At 32.2% G+C, this 18,524-nt stretch overlaps 1 protein-coding gene and 1 long non-coding RNA gene across 3 annotated transcripts; both read left to right on the top strand.

Annotated features, from left to right (window-relative positions):
- Nucleotides 1-283: 283 nt before the first annotated feature.
- LOC134282845 (uncharacterized) lies at nucleotides 284-6,979 on the top strand. 2 transcript variants are annotated; one of them, XM_062765231.1, is made up of 10 exons: nucleotides 284-467; nucleotides 2,258-2,311; nucleotides 2,482-2,603; nucleotides 2,918-3,042; nucleotides 3,363-3,793; nucleotides 4,066-4,119; nucleotides 4,261-4,399; nucleotides 5,986-6,101; nucleotides 6,366-6,438; nucleotides 6,553-6,979. In XM_062765231.1, the coding sequence occupies exons 2-10, from the start codon at nucleotides 2,264-2,266 to the stop codon at nucleotides 6,732-6,734; spliced, it is 1,290 nt and encodes a 429-aa protein (XP_062621215.1). In that variant the 5' UTR covers nucleotides 284-467; nucleotides 2,258-2,263; the 3' UTR covers nucleotides 6,735-6,979. The 2 variants fall into 2 exon arrangements, with proteins under 2 accessions (XP_062621215.1, XP_062621214.1); XM_062765230.1 differs by lacking the exon at nucleotides 284-467 and having other exon boundaries at nucleotides 1,839-2,311.
- Nucleotides 6,980-15,240: 8,261 nt separating this feature from the next.
- On the top strand, nucleotides 15,241-16,192 carry LOC134282844 (uncharacterized). Its single transcript, XR_009995367.1, has 3 exons — nucleotides 15,241-15,299; nucleotides 15,704-15,842; nucleotides 16,089-16,192. It is a non-coding gene; the product is annotated as an uncharacterized LOC134282844 (long non-coding RNA).
- Nucleotides 16,193-18,524: the final 2,332 nt, after the last annotated feature.

Here is an 18,524-nt window from a genome sequence, read left to right as displayed (position 1 = left end):
AATTTTACACCCACAGTTGTTTAATTATTTTAAAATTAAATTATAAGGAATGACTCTAATTCTTGGCTAGATTATTCGATAATAACCTGGTTTGGGTCAGTTTACGCTTTTTTATAATCCGCTTCGCGGATTATAAAGCGTAAACTGACCCAAACCAGGTTATAATCGAATAATTTGGCCAAGAATTAGAGTTATTCCTTAATTAAATGTATTTGTGCATCTTTTGGTATATTGTATTTGATATGACGCTAAATATGAAAGATATAGACACTGTGACATTACTTTTGGATCAACCCTCGTAGTAAATAGGTTTGATGGTCCATGGGTCGTTTCATTTCTTATTTTAGCATTTTGTTCCATTTGCTTTCTTCTTCTCGTGGTCGACTGAATTTTAGCATTAAAGATACTTTAGTTGTCACGGAAACTGAACACGTCGCAGCTTAATTTTTCCGTAGATAACTGAAAAGGTAAGTTAAAATTGAGATTATTTTCTTCCAGTTTTCGCACCATTTTTAGCTTAGATATTTTTTTTAAAAAAAAAATTCACCTAGAAAATCGTACACACATAATTAAGACTTGATAAAGTTTTTAAGATTCCTAGTTTTGAACTTCATATTTCTATTATATGCATTCTTATTTAATCTAAAAAAACTGGAAAATAAGTCTGAGTTTAAATGTTTGCAAATCCTTTTAATTATCTAAACAACTTTAATTAAGAGAGCAGTTCCGAGGGTATTTCCGATGCAAAATTGCTTCAAATCAACGATAAATGTATATAAAAAATCAAGTGAAAACAATGTAGCCTAATATGCATTTGAGAAAAGTTTTAAAGTATCTTTACTTTTTTTAAAATTAATTCAAATTGTATCCATTTTATATATGTGTTTTACTAAGAAGTATTTGGATGACTTTGTCTATGTAGAAAATTGTGGACAGTCATTTTAGTCGCAAAACGATTAGCTTTATAAAATAAAAATTTAATACCCTTTGTGGGGAAACATTGTAATGATATGGGATTTGTTATTTCGCAGTTTGATTCATAACGTATTAACCGCGTATAATCAATTTTCTATAAAACGATGAAAATATAATCTTTTTAATAATATCTATCTAAAAATCAAAATTCTCAAAAAGAACCTTCATTTGAACTAGACTTAAAGAGTGCATAAACAGATTGTAATCATTTTATGCTCTATATAGGTGACTATGGTTTCCTATACACAATAATTCAGCAACACTTTAAAGTTTCTTAGATATTTAATATTTATTAGTAAGTAAAATGTATTTATTTATATTTATTAACTGAATTTTACTTGTATATAGCCAAAAAGATACCTATTATAAACATTTTACATGTATTTAGACTTACAAAAATGACCCCAGATTCAAAATTCAAAATTATTCATGAATAACGAGTCAACTCCAAAGATAACTTTAATGGTCAAGTCAGTTTCTTTTAATTGCTCTTAAGTAGGGAAAGAAAGGTCAACACCTCTAACCGTGTAAATGAGAAATGCGAGAGTTATTTCAATAGTAACGCTCCTAAATTTTTACCCCCAGGCTATGGTGTAGTACAAATATAAATTGGTCAAACTTGATAATTCAGTTGTAAAATGGTCAGTAAAACGGATGCCTGTTATACAATTTTGCAAAAGTTTTATCAATTATACTTGTTGTTCAAACTTAGTATTAACAGTCTAAATTTAAAAAAAATCTTAATTTTTGCCGAAAAGGAGAACTGGAAGATCCACTATGTAATGACTTTGACATTGTCATGGTCTTTTTGAAATATCGAGAAATATTGGTTTTCTTTTTAAATTTTCTTACTCTTCTGTATGTTTTTGTGTTTTTTTTTTTTCGTTTTTTGCATCTTCTGGTATATTGTATTTGATAATGTGACGCCAAATATAGAAGTTATGGACACTGTGACACTACTTTTGGATCAACCCTCGTACCATTTTTTGGCAAACAACATAAAGTTGAACCTTGTGTTACGTTTTTTTTAGTGTTTGACAAAATTTATGTTCGGGTAATACAAGTTTATGAGGTCAATAACCTACTGTAAAACACATTATATCCAACCTGATGAATAATTTGTAAGACCTTGGGTTCTAACAATAGATATCAAAGCTCGTATACCTACAATTTAAAAGGAATTATAACCTTGCTACAGGCCATAAACTTTGGTCAGTGTGTGATAAAATGAATATTATCTGATCAGCATCATCTACACTCTTTATGTTTTTTTCTCCTATAGGCGAAGATGGGGCTTCTTGGTGATAGAAAGAAAAAGAATACGAAGGGACTGCACGTAAAAAAATTATTTCAACATTTAACTATTTAGCTGTTTTTATTTTTGAAAAAAGGGGAGGTCCTGTTATATTGTAATTTATGAATATACCGGGTGGTAGTAAATACAAAAATTCAATATAGGTGTGTGTTTCATTTGACGTTTTTGTTTTTTGTGTGCCATATTTCCAGGCACTCGCCGAAGGGTCACTATCCTTAGCGAGAGCACATGCCGTCCTGAATGAAACTGAGAAGAGTTTGGAACACGAAATAGAGCGAGAAAACAGAAAACCACCAAAATCAAAAATTGGAAAGTAAGATTATAAAAGGCATAAAACTGACAGAAGAAACTTTGAAATAAAAAAAAAAGTCCATGTCTTATTTAGTTTCGACACAAACTGCATTAATATTCTTCCTTTGATATGAATGAGGACATTATATACATTTTCAAAACATAACAAATAATGAAATAAAAAGTAAAAAATACTATTCCTATATTTCTGTATTTAACGAAACAATAAAAAAAAAAACTGTCTCATCTAGAGTAATACCTGTTTAATTTATTGATATCAGGCCTGGTCAAATGAAATAAACATAATACTAAAAATATTATTTTTATTATTTTAAGAATTCGATACAAAGGAGAAAAGTTTATGCACACAAAATGGGTTCTCCTGGCTATAGTACTCCTCAATATAGTGGACTGTATTCTGGTGATGGGGGAACTTATACTGGATATATACTACCTCAAAGGTAATCAAATGACAAAGGCACGTGTACTGTGTTTTGTTCTTTGTACAAGTAAATCACTTTCTCCGGTCCACATTCAGGTCTCTTTAACATCCATCACAGTTATCTTTCGTTGGTTGAATATTAAAAAAAAACATTTGTATATGCACTTCACATGTATATACACTGTAAGACATGAAAAGTAAAACCGATAATCATTTGCTTTCGTTACAATGTAATAACTAAATGTATTTCATGTTATCAAATTTAAGGCACTGTGGACTATTTCAAATTACTTCAACAAATTAGATTTATAAAGTTTCTGACTGTTATATACATATTAGGTGTTGTTGATCACGGCGAAACTGAAGCTCTGAAATTCGTCACCAACATGAAAGCTCAGTATCCCGAAGTTCTGGAGAATTACAAGTACGACTATGCTGAACTGGACAATCTTCATAGGAAAATCTTATTGGCTCAAGTAGATTTCAACAGCGCATACAGACCCAGGAGGGCGACGGAAACAACGGTTACCATGACAACATCAACCCCAATGTTGACCACATTGTTGACAAACGATATAACAACCACTACTTTTGCATCTTCAACGAATTCTGACAGAAGAAAAAGAGCAGCCGAATCACCGAATCATGTCAACAAAACCGGAAGTGACATAGAGGAGAACCATGATTTTGATCATCATCCTATCGAAGTTGACTTGGCACACTATTTTCATTATTGCAGTATTGCTATTTTGGCAGTTTTAGCTGTGGAGGTAGGTTATTTAACATTAGTCCTTCATAGTTTTACGTCGATTCTGTTGTACAGTGCACACTACTTGTTGTCCGGCAAAGATTCTGCTCAGTACCAAAGTATTTGTGAAAACAACTCCTGTCGTGTTATTTGCATAGAATTAATAGGCTTTCTTCTAATCAAATGGACAGGTTTTACGGGATTAAATGATGTATTTCAATGAATTATGATAAAAAAAAAATAGCATGGGAAACTACTCTGGTTCAAAAACACATTTCTTTTATTTCTTTCTAGAATATACTAAAGGCGTTCAGCAGTGGAAAGGAGTATTTCGAAAACAAACTCGAGGTGAGTAACAGGCCCTTTGGAAGTAATTTCAATGACTCCTAGATCATATCTCAATAACCGGTATTTTTGTTACGACTCTAACCCTCCTCCATTAATCACACTGTAAAAATAAAAAAAAACACACGATATGATTTTTTCCAGGTATTTGACGGTTTTATAGTGGTGGCTTCCTTTATCGTGGACTTGGTTTTTATTAAAGGGCTGAGTGCGTACAAAGTTCAGAAGTTTGTGGTTATTCTGGCCTTTTTGGTTCCGTGGCGAGTTGTTCGAGTGGTCAACAGTAAGTTTCCTGTTTCTTAGGAGTAGCGCATCCTTGAACTGTGGTTTATATTATATATAAATAAAAGACGTCGGTGCAATGAAAAATCTAAGAATTTATTGACAGAAAACCGTGTACAAACATGTCTAAATACTGTACTTTCAAAATGAGGCCAGAGGAAATTGAATATCTGCATCTCCTCGGGTCTTTCCGTCAAAGGTCGGAAATCAAAGTACTCAAAAACTTGTACTGAAAGCCGGGCTCATTTACAGGGTAATGAAAAAGACCGTGATGACATTTTAAAAACAAGTTCAGACATCAAGAGGATAATATGTAACACACAAAAATATCTCTATGGCATATATAGTATTGAAAAGTTTCAAAATTAAATAAAATATAGCTAGATTTAACAGCGAAAAACATTTTTTACATGTATCATGGGTTTTATTTATACCAACAGAAGTAAATAAACACTGATGCAGCAAGATTAATTAAGGTCAAACGATTATGCACTGATGCATACGTCCTCAGCGGGGAGTTTTGCATCAAAGCGTACATCAAGTCATTTAGACATTAATGATGTTCCGCCCCGTGGGGATCCGGGTTAGAATAGGTCTTCAGTACCCCCTTGCTTGTCGTAAAAGGCGACTAAATGGAGCGGTCCTTCGGATGAGACCGTATAAACCGAGGCCCCGTGTCACAGCAGGTGTGGCACGATAAAGATCCCTCCCTGCTCGAAGGCCGTAAGTGCCGAGCATAGGCCTAAATTTGCAGCCCTTCACCGGCAATGGTGACGTCTCCATATCAGTGAAATATTCTGGAGAGGGACGTTAAACAGTATACAATAAATCAATCAATCAATCAATCATTAATGATGTTCCCCGCATTTGTGTTAGCCTGATAGTACAACGTTTATTTATAGAATATGACACAGACATGGATACCTGATGAAAACCTTTTTCATATTTCAAACAAATAATTAATCGAAGAACACGGTAGAAAGTATATTATTACAATTATTTTTTGACAATTTCAGATAACTTTGAAAATTTAATTCAGTGTTTGTATTGCCTCAAAGTTGATTGCGCCAACGTACTATATTCTATCGCGTAAATTTGATTTAGCGGTGATGAAGCAGCATTTCCTGTTGAACACCGTAGCAAAAGCCGAGTGTTGCTCTACGAGCAATGAGCCCGGCTAAAAACAACGCCCGAGAAGCTGCTATTAAGAATATCTATCCTCTATAATTTCAATATCCTGCAAAAAGAACAGATCTACTAGTATATAAATCATTTTCGATGAAAAATAAGTGAATTCACCCGTATGATAAAAAGGCATTTTAATAGTAGTGGGACATTGAATAAAAATCAAGATAAAAGATGGTGGGTAAGCTACTTATACACAAAATATCTCCTACTACTGCGATAGATCTGAGCAAACCAAAGGTTTTTGGTCCACTAAGTTCATCATACTTAGGAACAAAATGGACTGCAGCTGAAAACCTTAGTTTTAAAATATGTGTTGAAGTTTATCGTTTACCAGTATCTTGTGAAAATGATGATGAAATCAGAATTGCTTCTCAATGCCAGATTAACTCCCCTTTTCAGGTCTGGTTGTGGCTGTAATCGACCACGAGCACTTCCGGATGAAGTTGATGTACAAACAGAAGAAACAAATCGCTGCCGAACTTAAAGCTGCAAAAGCAAACACTAAAGATTTACAGGTATGATCGTTATAAGGCATTTTAGTCAAAATATTTAATAGTCTTTTAAAACATATATGATTTAATTACAAAAAAGGACATCACAAAGTTGATACATGAAACTGCAATATAATAAATAAGCAGCATTGTGTGTTAAGTTGCTATGTGCTAGGGAATGCTCTTTACTTTTTTTAAAGATGGGCTCATGCCATCAAACTTTAAGATTCAATTTTACTAGAGAGCACATCTGACTTCCTTAATCTAAGTAGATCATTATCATTTCAGATTTGCTTCGAAGCAATGCGAAAGCTTGCCTCATCTGCAGGTGTGTCAGCAAAGGAAATTGACGCCATAAATGGTAAATCACGACATGTACTTAAAACTGCTTCATAAATTTCTAGTTAAAACGTGCAAATGTAACAATCAATATGGTCTCAAATATAAAGTTTTTGATGTCCTGTATATTTTAAAGCTCTGCACCCGGATGCAAAATCAAAGAAGAAAGGGTTAGCAGGGTTCGCATCGTCTTTTGCTAAACAGAGTATCCACAGACAGATTTCTAGCAGTTCATTTGGAAGCAGCTTAACCGTAGACAGCAATGTCCCCAATTATAACACAGACACCAACGGGGCAGACAGCGTAAACCATTTTTAGGAAGTCGAATGAAAAAGAAAATGTTTCTTGATTGTTTGATTTGCATAAAACTTGATACTTAAAACGAATATGGAAAAAAAAAACTTACGTGTATACTCGAAAGCTCACTTCTTTATCTGCAAATAAAAGCATTTTGTTGTGTTATTAGAACTAATTACATGTACCTGCAAGTATATTTTTAGTTTTATTTGATGCCATTTATTCATATTTTAGAGCATGTTGATATTAAAACTACATTAGTTTTCTCCTGATTTTCCGACTTTATTAATTTCTTTACAAGTTTCTTTAACGTGACTTGAAGTTTGAAAATCGGAAATTGGATTTTTTCATGTATTAAAAACAAAAACATTCTTGGTTGATTTAAATTGCTACTTTGTATGGATATTATAAAGTAAGTACCTTTTTTCACGGGAATCATAATTTTGCAGAATCATAAGATCTGTTCAATCAGTAGGCATAAAAACATCACAGATATCTTGAATTTTCATCAAATGTTAAAACATTACTGAAAGAACTGTGTACTAACAAATTACCGCGATTTTATGAATTAGTGAAATATTTGAAGATAACAAACAGTATTCAAACTCAATTCAGGGGCAGAACAAAGATGACCCTCTAAAACATCAAAATTGGGATCACGTTCCATGGAGGAGTTAGTTTCTCCTGCAACACAATGTTCTTTGTCATGGGGCAAAACTTACGAAATGATGGCTTAAAACGAGACAGCTTTTATTCTTGCTTCAGCAACTTGTTTGTCAATTTAATTTACCTTGTTCTAAAAATTGTTCATCAAAATTGGTATTGAATAAACAAAAAAATATCGTTGCATGATGAGGAGTTAGTTTCTCCTAAAGCTTGCTAAAGATGGAAATTATCGTTGTTAAATTCACACCCGCAACATGTTCTTTGTTTTGGACAAATTCATGATCTGGAAAAGGCCACTACCAAGAACCAAAAGGAAAAATGATAAAATCGAAGACCATTCCTTGTGTGAATATTTTAATGAGACTAAAAATTAAAAAAAATGAAAAGTTTTGCAGCATTTTACTCAAAGATAGGTTACCGTTGTATTTGCTGACAAGGCCTTTGTATAGATCAAAAAACTTTCCGCAAGGATGACTTCAATCAAAACCGTTGATATTCTTGTTTCATCAACTTGTTTATCAATAACTGGCCGCGTTTATATATTGTTAGTACAATGCGGAAACATAATCTCCACATGCATTTGATAAGGCTATATTGTTACATAATTAATTAAAATTGACGTGTCAAAAGTTGAAGTCATCACGTTTATCATAAAGCTAAGTTGTTAGGTTATTTTAAACGTTTTTCTCTGGCAAAATATCCAAATTTGTAATTTATTTGTCAGAAGCTGTAGTATCTATTATTTCAAGCTCTCTGGGATATATGGAGAGATGGGTGGTAGTATCTAGTGTTAATTGGTAATATGTCCTAGATACTTGTATATATTAAAAGTCCAGTTGAACTCCTCAGCAAGTGTGATCTTCTTCTCGCGCAAAGGTTTTTGAATAAATGCTGCTTTATGTTAATATAAAAATTGCTAACAACGGGATGTAATTTACACCCATTGGTACCCAGAGTGTTTTAACAAAATAAATTTGAAAATGAACAAGAAAAAAGTAAATGTGTGTACGAGTTTCATTTTTATTGAAAAAGCAGCCGTCTATACATTTCTTAAATTAGAGAAAACTGTAGGCATCTTTCATTTATTGAAGGCAATAGTCGTATAAAGTGTTAGAAATCCGTAAGTTTTGATGCTATTAATCTTGGTAAGAATTTTGTGATTTCATATTTTCCAAAATAAAATTACTGGAAATAAATATTCACATCTGATTTACACTACTTCTTGAATACGCTATTGTACAGTACACAGTACTCATGAAGATTCTTCTTCACTACTGTGTTATATATGGAGATAACGAACAGTATTCAAGCTGAAAAGTCCATTAAACAATACAAGATAGAAGCAGAGCAAACACGGACCTCTAAAACATCAGAGGTGGGATCAGGTGCCATGGAGGATTGATTATTCTCCTGCCAACCGATTACACCCGCTGTTTGCTCCTTGTATTGAAAAGGAAATAGTGAGAAAATCCGTCGACAATGCAGGGAGTAAAAATGGCCCAACAATTAGTATGAAAAAACGTCCGTCAGCATGTGCATTTGACTTGATGATAAATTGTATTTGCTGACAAGTTTATTGTATCGACCCAAAATGTACGAAGCGACTCACTGACAGGCTGTTTTATGAAATTGCATAAGCAATATCATTTTACAAGTACACTTGTACTGGTTTATTTAAACCAGTTAAAAATATCATATGTGCATAAATTACTTTGTTATTATACTGGAAAAGTCTTTATGATCAAGGTGACAGGGAACACACGCAGATTAAAATTGCATATTCTTAGACACTTCCACAAAAGGCCAAAATGACTAAAAATCTTTTTAACAATGATCTACAATGTTGATACTGTTACAACCTCTACGTATCATTTTTTTCAACAGTATAATAGATAGCTGTTCCTGCTAGGCTAAATGATTCTGAAACATTTTAATTTATCAATTCAAGTTAAGTCAATTTTCACTCAGAGAAAAATCAGAAATAATCCCAAATTCAATATTATATACTCAGTTGTATACAGACTTAAGTATGATATTTAAACTTATGAAACATGTCTTAAGAAACATTTCAATTTAATCAAAATTCAGAAAGGTTTCTAGTTTCCTAGTCGCTGATGGTTCAAACTGAATGATTGCAAATAAAAAATTCGCGAATATTAATAGAAAGTTTAAAGTATTTTACTTTGTACCAGATATCTGGCTTTAGTTCGAACTGTTCAAAACAACTATCTATATATCGTATTTAGAAGGAAGGTGCTTGTACTTGTAATATATCACTTAAACGGAGATATGGAACGCTGTCACTGCCTTATAGCAGAACACTACTATTGCATTGTGTCAACCTTCCATTACATTATGTCAACTCTTTATGACATCAACCTACACTACTATTGCATTGTGTCAACCTTCCATTACATTATTTCAACTCTTTATGACATTAACCCACACTACTATTGCATTGTGTTAACTTTCCTTTACATTATGTCAAACTCTTAATGACATTTCCTATTTCAGATATACTACAGTACCCTTAGTGGACTATACTTCAGCAAAACGTGGGGGTGGGGGCTGTACAGTTTCAACGTACATTACATTTTCTATAGTAAAGTTATGTCTGGGAAAAGAGGGGGGGTTGATATTATGTGCCTGTAATTCGTCCTAATCAATCAGGACCCCCCCCCCCCTTCTTACCAGTCATTAAAACACGGTCGTCAACATTCATTATATAGAGAATAATACATACCCTTTTCCATATCACATCCTGTATCAGCCCGAGACACCAATATCAGCCAGAGGGCCGAAGGCCCGAGGGCTGATATTGGTCGAGGGCTGATACAGGATGTGATGTGGAAAAGGGTATGTTTTATTATATTTATTACATACTTAGTAATAAAATACAGAACACATTCAGTTGAGAAGAAAATAAGTATATAATCATGCATGGACTTCTTACATACATGTACATAGTCTTATGTCTCATACGATTTGGGTTTGTTTCTACTTCTGTTTCAACGCACTTGATCCGTAATTTGAAAATATTCTATAGTATTACACGTATTTGTAAATTATGATTAACCTTATTTTCAAAAAGTTAAAATTAAGAGAATATGAACCCACCAAAAATTGTGTATGATCACAAGTACTGTTATTGTGGTTTAATTTACTAAGAGTGTGATATTGACGTCACAATAGCCGTATCAGCCCTGCAGGGCTGATATGGATTTGCAGGGCTGATACGGATATCAGCCCTGCAGGGCTGATACGGCTATTGTGACGTCAGCCATATCGCATATGCAAAAAACCTGTATTTATTACTAAGTGTGTAATAAATACTAGATATATACAGCTTTGAGATAATGTAAATGTATTTTAACATCAGGCAATGAACTTTGGGAATCAACATGATATGGGAGAGGAATATCTAAGTTTTTGGAACTTGTGTCCAATCCCTTTGACATATTGTCAATAAAATATGTTCAAAACAAAACATGATAAAGAGTTAACACAATATAAAGACATTTTTAAATCACACAAGAAAGAGTTGACATAACGTAATTATATATCCACATCACGGAATGGAGTTTTGACATAATGTAATAAAGTGTTGATATAATATAAAGATATGTTCACATTATGTTATACACTTTTTACACCACGTAATCAAGCACTGACATAAAGGTAAAATGTGTTCATCTCACATCATGATGCCCTCGCCGTAAAATAAAGATGAATCCATATCATGTTGTAATGCTTTGATATAATAGAAATATACACTCTCAAAAAGGAATGGGCTTTTGACTTCATGTGATAATAAGTTTAATTATAAAACACAATTTACTTCACGTAATGCAATTTTAACCTCACATATTAAAGAAATGAAATGATGTAAAGAAACATTCATTTCACATGATAAAGTTTTAACACAATGTAAACACATTATCACTTCACATAATGAATTTTTTACTTCAAGTTATGAAGTGCTGACATAATGAAAGGATGTATTTACTTCATGTTATGCAGCATTGACATGATGTTAATATATATTTAAAAAAATGGACATAACGTAAAGATATGTTCACATCACGCAATGATAAATTGACATAATAAATGCATAGTTGTATGCTATAAGGCAGTGATGGCGTTCCATAGGAGATATTTATTTTTTATCGCTGAGGCAATTATAAAGGTCCCTTTATGGTCTTCAGTGATCTTTACATATGTTAACGCTTGCACTGGCACTAAATTGTTTATCAGAGAATTAGTAATGCAACAATCTACATAACGCTTACATTGGCACTAAATTGTTTATAGGAGAATTAGTAATGCAAGAACTTACATAACGCTTACATTGCAGTAAATTGTTTGTAGGGGAATTAGCAATGCGACAATCTACATGACGCTTACATTGATACCAAATTGTTTATAGGAGAATTAGTAATCCAACAACCTATACATAACGCTTACATTGCATTAATTGTTTATAGGGGAATTAGTAATGCAACAACCTACATAAAATAAAATTTTAAAGCGTATAATTTACTATGACCGATTGCAAATTTCATAACATTGTCCAAATCTTCTGATATTCTTTATTTACAACATATGTTCAATCATCTAAAAAGAAACAAGTCTTACTTATTTTAACTATTTAACTATTGTTCATGAACCCACATGGTATGCATAATTTTTGTGTGAAACAAATTAGTCATTAAACATTCTGTGACAAACACACACAAACGGTAAGGTTTTTTTTTTTATACCTCTCTCATTATAACTCTTTTTTATAGATCTCTGCAACATGTATTGATAGTTGTTTACCTGGTGTTGAAAACAATTACACTCTTGGGTCTCCTAATAAAAGTTGCAAATGCATTATTACATTGTATCATATCTACTTAGTATAGAAAGCAGAGAATAGACATTTCAGAGATTGCTAACTGCCGTGTTGCTCATTAGAGGTTCATTTTAGATGGACATTATGATTTATAACGGAGATATCAAGTAAATATGAATTTTTATCAAAGTGCACATTTGTGGAAATTTATTAGGACTTAAATATTTAAATTATCTGCACCGATACAAAACAGTATACATGTATTATGTAATTGAAAATATTTAAAACCAAAACTGAAGATAAATGGGACTTTTGCGAGTTGTAGTTTATTTCTTTATAATGACAATAAAATTGTTTTTGGTTCTAAATAGAAAAATTACGTTTGCCCTACGGTTGTCGAATTTTATTTCACTGTTTGTATTACCGGGTATTGTAATCCTACCTTGTCCAACAATCATTTTGCTCATCGCCAAAGTTGGTCAAAATGATGATTATTACTGAGTCATTGTAGGAATGATTTTTAGCCAACTAAAAAACCATTACTGGCAAACTTGTTGGTTAGGTTGGCTCAAAGATGGCTCTCAGTTGATAGGATATTGTTAAGCCAGTGTAGATATCATAAATATCCATCAACCAAGAAGGAGACAAGATTGCAGTCAGTTATTAAGATTGATCGTTTATTGATATACATGTAGTTAAACGGTTGGTTGGATATTTACAATTTGTATTGGTCTATGAATAAGAAACATGTACAGAAAATGTCGACTTTATTATCTTGTCTCTTATCAAGTGTTGTCTCTTCAATAAAAAACAACTTTAAATACTATTATTGAACCAACACTGGGAACCCAACTTACAGGAACTCCATCAAGTTTGAAGGCTTTACAAACATGGAATCAGCGTTTGCCCAATGTAAAAGTCAGCAGCTTACAAGAACACCATCATTTACTTCACAGTAAAATAACTTGGCCAACATTATCCCAATGTTATCACTCAAAACATTCAAACTAACAGCTATTCAATGCTAGGGAAACACTCTACTACCAACCTGATAAAGCATCTTTGTAAATGCTGTATTGCAAACGTGTATCTAGCTGCAGAATCCGAACTTCCTTGGAAAGTAATGCAAATAGGAATCGGTTCATGTTGGAATAGCATTGCGCCACCATATAAATCCCAACATGATCGAAAAGATGTAAGGTGTTTGGAATAAAATTTGCAAAGTTTCATTGAATTTAAAAGAGTTCTTGTTAAAGTAACGAACAAAAAGTTCATGAACTTTGAAAAGGTCAGGAAACTTTATGACACCTTGATTTCATAGCATTAAATATATGCATAATTATGCAGTGAAGAGAATTTTCATAAGGGATTTTCCTTTGAGCGAAAGCCCATTAAGATATCCCAGAGTTCATAAATAAAACAAAACTGATTTAGGAGACAATTAAAACCGAGAAAACAAACAACTCTAAAACACAAGTAGGAAACTTTAGGATTCCATTTCTCAAACATTTTGATACCCATACTCGCTATTACTGATGTTTTTTTTTTAACTAAAGCTATGCAAGTGTAGCCGTAATCAACATTCCAGATTCTCTGCAACAAAAGGGATTCAGAATTCAACCCATTTTATCCTCGCTTTTAGATGTTGGAGAAATAGTAGAAACATGGTTTTACCATCAAGGAATTCTGTAAGAAAAGGAAATGGTCAGGGTCTGCGGGCTCTGGCAGCAGGATCCTTGTCCTTTGCCCGGGCCCACGTTGAACTTCTGAAGACAGAAAAATTCCTTGAGAATGAGATAGAAAAGGAAAACAGAAAACCTCCAGACTCCAAAATAGGACGGTTTGTATATAACCTGTTTTTATTCTGAGTTTTCAGAAACTATTTTAAAAATTTCCTTAAAGCAGTGTCAAGAAAATTGAATGAACATTTTTGTTTTGGTTCAAGGTTGTATGCTGAAAGTATAAACGTCTTCCATACAAGAATTTTATTTAACATATAAATGACACATAGAATTCTAATAACTATATTTTTACAGTTTGAGGTTCAATGGCCATCACTTGATGCACTCCAAAAACATTTTACTGTTTATTGTCGTACTGAATGTGTTAGATTGCATTCTGGTTCTAGCAGAGCTTTTTCTGGACATATATTACCTTAAAGGTAAATTACTTGAATTGCTTGCATTCCTATTATTTGAAGACTTTTTCATTCAGATGTCACTTGCAAAATTATTTTGTGAAGTTGAATGCCTTTTTCAACCCTCTATAACATTTTGATATATTCCTGTCTTTATAGATTCTTGACCAAAATCTATGAAAAAAATGAACAATTTTTATGAAGCCTCATTTAGACAAACCTGAGAAATTGTTGAAAAAAATGTGTATGTGATGTTAAAGGTTTGAGCTGAAATAAATGGAGATAACGATACAGTTACATACTAGTATATTTTGAATGAATACTTTTTCAGGAGTCATGGATAAGGAAGAGCTAAGCGCCAGTTTGTTTATGGGTGGAATGAAGCATTTATACCCTCAGCAATTAATGAATATCGCAGTCTCTGATATCGATGGGTTATATAATCGAATTTTATCAGGCAATGTTGACTTCACTTCGACGACCGACAATCAACATGTGATTTCAGCTCTCCATTCTTCGGATACAGTATACAGTGAATTTTTACCAACGTCCAATAACAGTGATGTTTTTCCAACTTCAAATCATGGTGTTGTCAAACGAAGTGTTGTAAATGAATTATCTTCGCCAAATGATACTATACCATTAATAGGACTTGAAAATAGTGTCATTTTGCAATACGCACTAGAGGTTAAGCTAGCCCATTTGTTCCATTACTTCAGCTTATCTATTCTTGCCATACTGGTTATTGAGGTAAGCTTTTGATTGTTTTAATCCATGATTTGGAATCCCAGAACTAAAGCAATTTTTACTTTTTACCCTTTAAAATAGGAGAGAGGTGCTTGAGTCACTTTTGCGATTCAATGTAAAAATTCCATGTCAAAAATTTCTGTTTCAGAACATTTTTAAATTTCTCTGCAGTGGAAGAGAATTCTTTGAGAAGAAGATAGAGGTATGGTTTTTTTTTTATTTCATTTTCTAAAATCAGTTAAAAAAACTGAAAGTTTACAAATTTGATACAATTCTTTCATAACTGGTACTGTCCACAATATAACACCAAGGATTTATTGCTTATTTTTTAAAATTAAGTTTCCATGGACTGTCCTCTCTTTAAAAAAAATGCTACCAATGAAACAAATCCACTCATAAACCTTTTCAACAAATGAAAAAACTGTCACCGTTTTCTCGGGTTTAACCTTTTCTCTGTCCAATATATAATAGGACAATAAAGATATTGGTTGAAAGACGTATCAAAATATTGATTCTGAGAGAGAATACTCGGTTCTTTCTCTTACATATCTGTTTTTGGAATTTAAAGCATTGAATTTTTTATTAATTCTAACCATTTTCATTTAGGTGTTTGATGCTTTCGTAGTAATCTTTTCCTTCATCCTGGATCTTGTTTTCATCAAAGGAGTCCATTCTTTCAAAGTCCAGAAATTTCTTGTCATTTTGATTATTCTTGTTCCATGGAGAATTATTCGAGTTGTAAACAGTAAGAAAATATCTATTTCTCTTGTTTTGTGATTGGATATGATTTTTTAATTCATTTTTACATAGATTTTTATAAAGTCGCAAAAACAGGTAATAAAAAGAAATACTCTCAATCACAGGCAATGAAAGATACTATACATTCTAATATTTTGTGTAATTTTAATCGTTTTAGCCCTTATACTTTTGCTTTAGTATTAGATATTTTTATTTTTGAAAATCAAACACAATTTTTTTTTATCTCTTTAAGGTCTTATAGTTGCTGTGACAGACCACGCCCATTTTAGAATGAAATTGCTTTACAAACAGAAGAAAAATGTGACACAAGAATTAAAGACCTGTAAAACTGACATCGAAACGCTGCAGGTAAGCTGATGAACATGTACTAATAATTAAATTATAAAACTTAATACCGTTGTGTGTGTAACATTTAAATATGAATTTTAATTAATTCTGTGTTTAAAATTAGTACTTTAATTATATTCTATGACATCTACAAATCTTAAATTAATTATATATCGTTTTAATTCCAGGACTGTGTACAGTCTTTGAGAGAACTGGCATTAAGTGCTGGGGTTCCAGAAAGTGATATAGATGCACAAATAGGTATTATAGAAAACAACAGGTATCCGAGTCTTAATAATATTTTACACACATTAACGTTTTCCCCATTCTTCTTTATTTTAAATACTTTTGTAGCAGCCTACCAAGTAGGAAAGAAAAAGGAAAAGCATCACCTGACAGGTGGAGTTCATACTCTCCTACCTTCGTTTTTAGTTGGACATTCATCATCTAATGACAATACAAAGCGCTCTGAGAGATTGATCAGTTCTTCTTCAGAAACCTCGGAACTTATATCAGTTCATTCTGGAGAGTAGACCTGTTTAACCAAAGCACAATGATCACAACAGATTTTTGTCGTTCTGTAAAATATTATCATGTTGTCTGGTTCTTAGAAAGACAGTAAGTGTTATCAGGCGAATATGTTTTTGAAAACGTGGTCAAATGAAAAAAGTAATTTGTCAAGTTTCTTTAATTTTCTTTGAAAGTCGTCTTTTTCTGGGAGGGAGAGGTTATTTGGAAAAAAAACATTTCAATTATTATTAGGTCACAAAATCAAGAATAAGTGGTTCTTTCTGGACTTTTCGCGGATATTTGATCCTTTCGAGATAAATATTTCATCTACTGATGTCTGCACATCGATTTTGGTCAAAATTAGTATTGATAGTTATGATAAGAATTTGAATACTTAACATTAATTCGTGTCGACATGTAATGTATGTAGATATGGATAATGACAAGGCAGAGTTAAATGAGGCAAAGGCAATAGAAGGTATTAGTCATAAGCTCACAAAGTACTTTTTAAAATAATTTTTTTTAAACATGGTATTCCTGCATAGCTAGACGAAAACTACACATAGACCTATTTGAAGATACATTGCTATGATGAACAATAAAGAGTTGAGTGTCGATAAAATAAGTCCGTTTGTTGAGGTGAATTGTTTTTGTCGAAATAACCAAAACATATGTTGAGTTTTAGATATGATGAATTTGACCTGATAACAGTGGATAAGGAAACTGAAGAAAATAAATGATAGGAATATGTAGATATGTTGAAGGCGACTAAAATATTAGTTGGAACGCCTATGTGACAGTGCAAATATTTATATGTAGATGATTTAGGATTCCCCAAATGGATTTTAGAATGTTACGAGGTTGCAAAGGTTGAAAGGTTAACGTTGCTTGTTTTAGAAGTAAAGTGTTAATTATGATATATACATTAAAATATATAGCCGGAGGGAAAAGAAAGACGAAGAAATGAACAAAACATCTTTGTATGCCATCAAGTTTGTTTATGTGTATGTACGAACAATTGATAAAATTATTATGTAACATCTTTTAATGTCTTTCAACATGCTTTTCTAATAAAATGAATAACTTAAAATAGTTTTAAAAATACACACTTGAACACAGTTGAACTTCATTATCTTGAAAACTGGTATTTCGACTAATGGGCATTGTCGAAGTGATTTGGCATCCCATCTACTTTTTGTTACTGATTTTTTTTTAATCATCGAAGTTTAATCTTGTTGCCACCAAATCGAGATAAACAGATATACCTGAAAAAGTGTTTTGATTCATCAAATTATGATATGGGTATTAAGGACATAGCTACGCAACTCATAATGCCATTGCATTGTTAATATTAAGTTAATATGATGCTGACAATATTGGAGGATAATTTGAAACAGTTATGTTTTCAATTCATGGCAACTCATGAGAAATAATTAACATCATGTTTCTACTTTCATATTTATAAGAAATATTTTTTGTAATATCGATACATGACGATTACTGGAGACCGAATTATATTCAAGGGGTCTCTGCCCTTGTTAATATATGACAATTTCTTAAAACAATTTAATGTAAAATAATAATAATACATTTTAATCATATTTTATTGTCAATTAAAGCAAATTTATCATAACTGATGAATTTGACAGATTTCAATAAAATAACCAAATACAATTCTTTGTGTGTTTTCCTGTGTGTGTTTTCCTAAGAACTTTTCTTTTACGTACGCCCCAAGATGACTGATGAGGGGCTGTAAGAACTTTTTCACCCACTGAAAAAGAAAGAAATAATTTGATAATAAAGTAGTTTATGGCCCATCTTAATATTTAAT

The sequence above is a fragment of the Saccostrea cucullata genome, unplaced genomic scaffold, assembly GCF_032062105.1.
Source record: "Saccostrea cucullata isolate Sc308-1 unplaced genomic scaffold, CSIRO_AGI_Scuc_v1 ctg406, whole genome shotgun sequence".
NCBI classification, from domain to species: domain Eukaryota; kingdom Metazoa; phylum Mollusca; class Bivalvia; order Ostreida; family Ostreidae; genus Saccostrea; species Saccostrea cuccullata.
The sequence above is the reverse complement of the archived record's forward strand: the minus strand, read 5'-3'. Positions and strand labels throughout refer to the sequence as shown.